The sequence below is a fragment of the Plectropomus leopardus genome, chromosome 23 (genome assembly GCF_008729295.1).
Source record: "Plectropomus leopardus isolate mb chromosome 23, YSFRI_Pleo_2.0, whole genome shotgun sequence".
Classification (NCBI taxonomy): Eukaryota; Metazoa; Chordata; class Actinopteri; order Perciformes; family Serranidae; genus Plectropomus; species Plectropomus leopardus.
Genome location: NC_056485.1, coordinates 13038408 through 13046980, shown reverse-complemented (window position 1 = coordinate 13046980; position 8573 = coordinate 13038408). Strand labels below are relative to the sequence as shown.

At 38.0% G+C, this 8573-nt stretch overlaps 1 protein-coding gene across 3 annotated transcripts in view; it reads right to left on the bottom strand.

Moving 5' to 3' along the window:
• Positions 1 to 813: 813 nt before the first annotated feature.
• Positions 814 to 8573, bottom strand: part of neurl4 (neuralized E3 ubiquitin protein ligase 4) — a 64959-nt gene continuing 57199 nt past the window's right edge. For all 3 annotated transcript variants that reach the window (XM_042512249.1, XM_042512251.1, XM_042512252.1), the window contains exons 28-29: positions 3261 to 3420; positions 814 to 3145 (exon numbers count right to left, since the gene is read on the bottom strand). In XM_042512249.1, the coding sequence (XP_042368183.1) occupies positions 2941 to 3145; positions 3261 to 3420 (365 nt within the window). In that variant the 3' untranslated portion in view covers positions 814 to 2940. The remainder of the gene's footprint in view (positions 3146 to 3260; positions 3421 to 8573) is intronic.

The window sequence follows — 8573 nt, the reverse complement described above, 5'->3', positions numbered from 1 at the left end:
CATGCTATTTTGGATGACAAACTATACTATGACCTTTTTAGGGCTATTTTGGACGATATATTCTACTATGACATCTTTAGGCCATTTTGGACGACAAACTATACTATTATGTTTTTTGGCCATTTTGGACGACATACTGGGCTATGACTTTTTTAGCCCGTTTTGGACGACATACTCTACTACGACCTTTTAGGCCATTTTGGACGACATATTCTATGATGTTGTTTTGCCATGTTTATGACAACATACTACTCAAGGACTTTTTTTTAGTTCATTTTGGACGAAATACTATACTATGACATTTTTTTGACATTTTGGACATGCTGTAGTATGACGTTTTAAGGCCATTTTGGTTGACAAACTATACTATGACTTTTTTTTATACCATTTTGGAAGACATACTACAGTGTTCACATTATAATATAGTATGTCGAAAAAATGACCGCAAACGTCATAGTTTAGTATGTCCAAAAATGTCAAAATATGACATGTCCAAAAAACAGCTGAAAACAACAAAAAATAGCACATTGAGACACGTCATAGTAAAGAATGTTGAAAAAACAGCCAAAAACATCACAATATAGCATAATTTTGGACTTCATACTACGCTATGACTTTTTTATGCCATTTTGGACGACATATTATACTATGTACAAAGTATGCAACACTGCAGTAAGGTGTCAGTCACCAGACTTTTATTCCTACTGAAATAAAATTAAATAAAAAAAAAACAACAAAAGTACCAGTAGGTTGTCTTTTCTTCATGATTTTTTTATATACAGCTTGAACCAAAGAAAAAAGCTTCAACTGTCATTCTGTGCATACTGTCAGTCAGTTTATTTTTCTTTTTTATAAATCAGGAAGATATGATTTGTTATGTAACAGCCTGTACAACGCAACATACAGAAAACAAATGAAGAAAACAATACAAATTAAATTGTACAAAGCAGCACTGGGCTGTAAATAACCCATATAATATTTTTTCACATTTTTTGATTGGAAGTTTTTCCTTCTGCCAAACCCCGTAGACCTTCCTTCAGTCAGATCACAGCTGCTTTTAGGTGACTGAGCTTCTTCACTTTTAATTTTTGAGTTTGACTCTTCAAAACGGTGCATTGAAAAACATAGGGTTATGTTCTATAGCGAGTTTATCAAATTGGCAACAGGATTGACGACGGTGAAAAAGAAAACGCTTTGGAAAGCTGTTCACATACAATCAATGGTTGGGTGGATGTTTTGGATTAACTGAAACCTTGTATTGATAAATGTAAATCAATGATGTTAACTGACGTAAAAGAGCCCTAATGAATAACATTCACATGTAAACACCAGCGTAAGTTGTTGGATGCAGATGTTAATGATCTGCTGATTTAGAAACTACAAGTTTTTGGCTGTGGAGGTCCTGCCGGGTAAACAGTGTCAGTCACGACTGACCGATAGATCAGAGTGGAGGTGTGCGTGGATCTAGAGTAAACGATTAGGGGGCGGCAAGAGTGATGTGGAAAACTACTTCAAACCTTTTGGCTTCAGTCCATTCAACTACCTTTTTAGTTGTTTTTTTAACAACAACATTTTGGGATATTAGCTTTCTTGCTAAAAAGCTTGCTAGATGATAAGATTATTACTCATGTTTGTATACTAACGTGAAGCTACAGCCTGGAGACTTTTAGCTTTGTGGTAACAAAATCTGCCGACCACCACCTCTGAAACTGACCCTGTTTGTCTTGTTTAATATGCACAAAACCGAAATGTAAAAATGACAATTCATTGTGATTCTGGCCAAGAATTATTGCAGCACAAACAGTTGTTTTCACACTTCACTTTTTTTATCGATTATATAAAGATGTGTGTTAATCAGTGAGCTTAGAGGTGCTGACCGGGGGACTTTGCTACCTTTAGGACAGACCCAAGTCTTTAGCAGACTTAACCAGACATGAGAATGGCATCAATCTTCTCCTGTTGCTGTACAAGAAAGCGAATAAGCGCAATTTCCAAAAATATAACATCCTTTTCCTGTACCAATTCATCTGGGTGCATTTTTCACTTCCCTAAAAGTCTATTCTTATGTCAAATCTTCCAGTTTTCTCCACAGTGTGAAGCCTGTAAATGTTTTCCATTTAATAGACGAGTCAGATGTAATGTTGAAACACAACAGAAACGCAAACAGGGACTGATAAAGTAGCCAAATCGCTGATGTGGAGACGTGACGAGGACAGCAACATACAGTTGTACATGTGTAAACATTTTTTCTTCCTCCAGTTTTAAAATCTTCCCCTCCTCTAAAATCACAATCACAAGACACTCTTGGGTTCATTCTCAGATTCAAGTGTCTCTCTATTTTAATGAAAACATTGTCACTCTCTTTTTTTTTTTTTTTTTTTTTTTTTCCTGACCAACTTTTCAGTCTTTGTAGGTGACAGTCCGTTAACGTGCAGGTTGGCAGGGGACAGCTCCTCCCAAAATTTAAAAAAAAAAAAAAAACACTGATCAGAGCAGAGGTGTAAGTGTTAAAATAAGTGCCAAAATGTAAAGAAAAAAATAGCTGTTTGTGAGGGTGGAAGTAAATACGTTGCGAAGAATGAGAACAAAAACGTGGCAAAAAGAACTAACTGTAGCGAATGAACAAACGTGTCGTGTCGATCAGAAGTTTAAAAATCGCCCACGAGTGTCCGAAACATAAAGTGCAGGCAGTGTCTGTTCTTCTTTGAAACCGCCGTAGGCCCCGGCCTTAAAAGAGTCCAAGAGCAAACAACCAAAAACTAACAAAAGAAAACAAATCAATAATGCTGAATTGTCAACAATCCACAGTAGAACAGCTGGATTCCAGAGGAGTCTCTTGCTCAAGGCAGGGGTTGGATTTGGTTGTCAGTTCATTTAAAGTACGAGGAGCGCCACACGGACCCCTCCACTTCCACCCGAATGCCTCCCTTGTCGCACCGTTCACTCGACCCGGATGAGCAGTCCGTAGAGGAGCGTGCCGCCCTGCTCTTTTGTGATCCACTCGATCTCTGAGTTGCTGAAGCGAGGGTCCAGGGGCTCACTGTGACCAAGCGTCTGGGGGCCCACCTTGTAGGAGCCTGGACGCACACACACCTGGAACCCCACCTGAGCCTGGTGACTGCGGTGAGAACGGGGGTCCCGGAATCTGCATGAGGACCATGAAAACTGGGTGAGTGCTCTGTCCGCTCTCCGTTACCTCTCAACCACAAAGATACTTAATGTGTCTGTAATTTTGTTTTGTTGAAATCAGGTGGACTTACTGCACTTTGGGAGCAAAGATCTCCATGCCGGAGTAGCGCATGGTTGGGGAGAGCCGCACTCGGGGAACCTCCCTGCCGGGGGCGCTGTTCTCCTCTGGCTCACTGTAGCCATTAGGCACCTCCGCTTTCACCGGGGACACTGAGAAGATGGACGACGTACCTGGAAAAACAGTATGGTATTTCTACTTTAAATTTGTACTCTTTTGGACGACTTCTTATACTGTGACTCTTTTGTGTAATTTTGGATGACATACTTTTTGCTATTTTGGGCAACCTATTATACTATGATGTTTCATGATCATTTTTTCACTTTTTTTTGACATTCTTCACTATGAAGTGCCTCAACATGTAACCGTATGTGGTTTTCAGCTGTTTTTTGGACATGTCATATTTTAACATTTTTGGACATTTTTGTGACGTTTACAGACGTTTTTTCGGCATGCTATATTATGATGTTTTTGGACTTTTTTTTTAAAATGATTTACTATGACATGTCTTTACATGCTATATTATGATGTTTTTGGACTTTTTTTTAAAAAATGATTTACTATGACATGTCTTTACATGCTATATTATGTGGTTTTCAGCTGTTTTGTGGACATGGCATATTTTGACATTTTTCTCGATATAACATTATGGTGTTTTCAGTTGGTTTTTTGACATACTATGTTATGGTGTTTCTGGCTATTTGTGACATTTCTTGATATGGCCTGTCTCTGCAAAGTATTTTTAGCGTTTTCCAGCTATTTTAGGGACATGGCATATTTTGTCATTTTTCACAGTACTGAATTATTGCATTTTCGGTGACTTTTTTTGTTCACAGGCCAAATTATGGTGTTTTTTGACTATTTTTGCAACACTCTATGCTATGGCATGTCTCAGCGGGCCATTCTAGGTGGTTTCCAGCTATTTTAGGGATGTGTGAAATTTTGACATTTTTGCCTTGGATTTTTGGTCCGATTTTTTTTGACATGCCAAATTATGCTGTTTTTGGCTTTTTTTGCAACTTTCTTTGCTATGGCGTGCCTTGGCAGGCTATTCTAAGCTGTTTCCATGTCTTTTCAGCAGTTTTTGGAACGTGTCAAATTTTGAAAGTTTTGCCTTACTATAGTCTTGGATTTTGGGTCAGATTTTCAACATGCCAAATTATGTTGTTTTGGGCTCTTTTTTTCACTTTTTTTGCTATGGCGTGCCTTGGCAGGCTATTCTAGGCCTGTTTTCATGTGTTTTCAACAGTTTTTGGGATGTGTCAAATTTTGACATTTTTGCCTACTATACTCTTGGATTTTTGGTGAGATTTTCTTGACATGCCAAATTATGCTGTTTTGGGCTTTTTTTGCAACTTTCTTTGCTATGGCGTGTCTTGGCAGGCTATTCTAAGCTGTTTCCAGCTGCTTTCAACAGTTTTTGGGATGTGTCAAATTTTGACAGTTTGGCCTTACTATAGTCTTGGATTTTGGGTCAGATTTTCGACATGCCAAATTATGTTGTTTTGGGCTCTTTTTGCAACTTTCTTTGCTATGACGTTTCTTTGGCAGGCTATTCTAAGCTGTTTCCACGTGTTTTTCAGCAGTTTTTGGAACGTGTCAAATTTTGACATTTTTGCCTTACTTTAGTCTTGGATTTTTGGTCCGATTTCTTTTGACATGCCAAATTATGTTGTTTTGGGCTCTTTTTGCAACTTTCTTTGCTATGCGCGTGCTTTGGCAGGCTATTCTAAGCTGTTTCCATGTGTTTTCAGCAGTTTTTGGAACGTGTCAATTTTGACATTTTTGCCTTACTATAGTCTTGGATTTTTGGTGAGATTTTTTTGACATGCCAAATTATGCTGTTTTGGGCTTTTTTTTGCAACTTTCTTTGCTATGGCGTGTATTGGCAGGCTATTCTAAGCTGTTTCCATGTGTTTTCAGCAGTTTTTGGGATGTGTCAAATTTTGACAGTTTGGCCTTACTATAGTCTTGGATTTTGGGTCAGATTTTTTTGACATGCCAAATAATGCTGTTTCGGGCTTTTTTTGCAGCTTTCTTTGCTATAGCGTGCCTTGGCAGGCTATTCTAAGCTGTTTCCAGCTGCTTTCAACAGTTTTTGGGACGTGTCAAATTTTGAAAGTTTTGCCTTACTATAGTCTTGGATTTTGGGTCAGATTTTCAACATGCCAAATTCTGCTGTTTTGGGCTTTTTTTTTGCCACTTTCTTTGCTATGGGTGTATTGGCAGGCTATTCTAAGCTGTTTCCATGTGTTTTCAGCAGTTTTTGGAACGTGTCAAATTTTGACAGTTTTGCCTTACTATAGTCTTGGATTTTTGATGAGATTTTTTTGACATGCCAAATTATGCTGTTTTTGGCTTTTTTTTTGCAACTTTCTTTGCTATGGCGTGCCTTGGCAGCCTATTCTAAGCTGTTTCCAGCTGTTTTCAACAGTTTTTGGGACGTGTCAAATTTTGACATTTTTGCCTTACTTTAGTCTTGGATTTTTGGTCCGATTTCTTTTGACATGCCAAATTATGTTGTTTTGGGCTCTTTTTGCCACTTTCTTTGCTATGGCGTGTATTGGCAGGCTATTCTAAGCTGTTTTCCATGTGTTTTCAGCAGTTTTTGGAACGTGTCAAATTTTGACATTTTTGCCTTACAATAGTCTTGGATTTTGGGTCAGATTTTCGACATGCCAAATTATGTTGTTTTGGGCTGTTTTTGCAACTTTCTTTTGCTATAGCGTGCCTTGGCAGGCTATTCTAGGCTGTTTTCATGTGTTTTCAACACAGTTTTTTGGGATGTGTCAAATTTTGACATTTTTGCCTTACTATAGTCTTGGATTTTTGGTGAGATTTTTTTGACATGCCAAATTATGCTGTTTTTGGCTTTTTTTTGCAACTTTCTTTGCTATGGCGTGCCTTGGCAGCCTATTCTAAGCTGTTTCCAGCTGTTTTCAACAGTTTTTGGGACGTGTCAAATTTTGAAAGTTTTGCCTTACTATAGTCTTGGATTTTGGGTCCGATTTCTTTTGACATGCCAAATTCTGCTGTTTTGGGCTTTTTTTGCCACTTTCTTTGCTATGGCGTGTATTGGCAGGCTATTCTAGGCTGTTTTCATGTGTTTTCAGCAGTTTTTGGGATGTGTCAAATTTTGACAGTTTTGCCTTACTATAGTCTTGGATTTTGGGTCAGATTTTTTTGACATGCCAAATTAATGCTGTTTTCGGGCTTTTTTTGCAACTTTCTTTGCTATGGCGTGCCTTGGCAGCCTATTCTAAGCTGTTTCCAGTTGTTTTCAACAGTTTTTGGGACGTGTCAAATTTTGACAGTTTTGCCTTACTATAGTCTTGGATTTTTGGTGAGATTTTTTTGACATGCCAAATTATGCTGTTTTTGGCTTTTTTTTTGCAACTTTCTTTGCTATGGCGTGCCTTGGCAGCCTATTCTAAGCTGTTTCCAGCTGTTTTTCAACAGTTTTTGGGACGTGTCAAATTTTGACATTTTTGCCTTACTATAGTCTTGGATTTTTGGTCAGATTTCTTTTGACATGCCAAATTATGCTGTTTTGGGCTTTTTTTTGCAACTTTCTTTGCTATGGCGTGTCTTGGCAGGCTATTCTAAGCTGTTTCCCAGCTGTTTTTCAGCAGTTTTTGGGACGTGTCAAATTTTGACATTTTTGCCTTACTATAGTCTTGGATTTTGGGTCAGATTTTTCGACATGCCAAATTATGTTGTTTTGGGCTCTTTTTGCAACTTTCTTTTTGCTATGGCGTGTATTGGCAGGCTATTCTAAGCTGTTTCCATGTGTTTTCAACAGTTTTTGGGACGTGTCAAATTTTGACATTTTTGCCTTACTATAGTCTTGGATTTTTGGTCAGATTTTTTTGACATGCCAAATTATGCTGTTTTGGGCTTTTTTTTGCAACTTTCTTTGCTATGGCGTGTGCTTGGCAGGCTATTCTAAGCTGTTTCCATGTGTTTTCAGCAGTTTTTGGGATGTGTCAAATTTTGACATTTTTGCCTTACTATAGTCTTGGATTTTTGGTCAGATTTTTGACATGCCAAATTATGCTGTTTTGGGCTTTTTTTGCAACTTTCTTTGCTATGGCGTGCCTTGGCAGCCTATTCTAAGCTGTTTCCCTGTTTTCAACAGTTTTTGGGACGTGTCAAATTTTGACATTTTTGCCTTACTATAGTCTTGGATTTTTGGTCCGATTTTTTTGACATGCCAAATTCTGCTGTTTTGGGCTCTTTTTTGCAACTTTCTTTGCTATGGCGTGTCTTGGCAGGCTATATTCTAAGCTGTTTTCAGCTGTGTTTTCAACAGTTTTTGGGACGTGTCAAATTTTGATTTTTGCCTTACTATAGTCTTGGATTTTGGTCAGATTTTTTTGACATGCCAAATTATGCTGTTTTTGGGCTTTTTTTTGCAACTTTCTTTGCTATGGCGTGTGCCTTGGCAGGCTATTCTAAGCTGTTTCCAGCTGTTTTCAACAGTTTTTGGGACGTGTCAAATTTTGACATTTTTGCCTTACTATAGTCTTGGATTTTTGGTCGATTTTTTTCGACATGCCAAATTATGCTGTTTTTTGGGCTTTTTTTTTGCAACTTTCTTTGCTATGGCGTGTCTTGGCAGGCTATTCTAAGCTGTTTCCAGCTGTTTTCAGCAGTTTTTTGGGACGTGTCAAATTTTGACATTTTTGCCTTACTATAGTCTTGGATTTTGGTCAGATTTTCGACATGCCAAATTATGTTGTTTTGGGCTTTTTTGCAACTTTCTTTGCTATGGCGTGTCTTGGCAGGCTATTCTAAGCTGTTTCCAGTGCTTTTTTCAACAGTTTTTGGGACGTGTCAAATTTTGACATTTTTGCCTTACTATAGTCTTGGATTTTTGGTCAGATTTTTTTGACATGCCAAATTATGCTGTTTTTGGGCTTTTTTTTGCAACTTTCTTTGCTATGGCGTGTATTGGCAGGCTATTCTAAGCTGTTTCCAGCTGTTTTTCAACAGTTTTTGGGACGTGTCAAATTTTGACATTTTTGCCTTACTATAGTCTTGGATTTTTGGTCAGATTTTTTTTGACATGCCAAAATTATGCTGTTTTGGGCTTTTTTTTGCAACTTTCTTTGCTATGGCGTGTCTTGGCAGGCTATTCTAAGCTGTTTCCAGCTGTTTTTCAGCAGTTTTTGGGATGTGTCAAATTTTGACATTTTTGCCTTACTATAGTCTTGGATTTTTGGTCAGATTTTTTTGACATGCCAAATTATGCTGTTTTGGGCTTTTTTTGCAACTTTCTTTGCTATGGCGTGCCTTGGCAGGCTATTCTAAGCTGTTTCCAGCT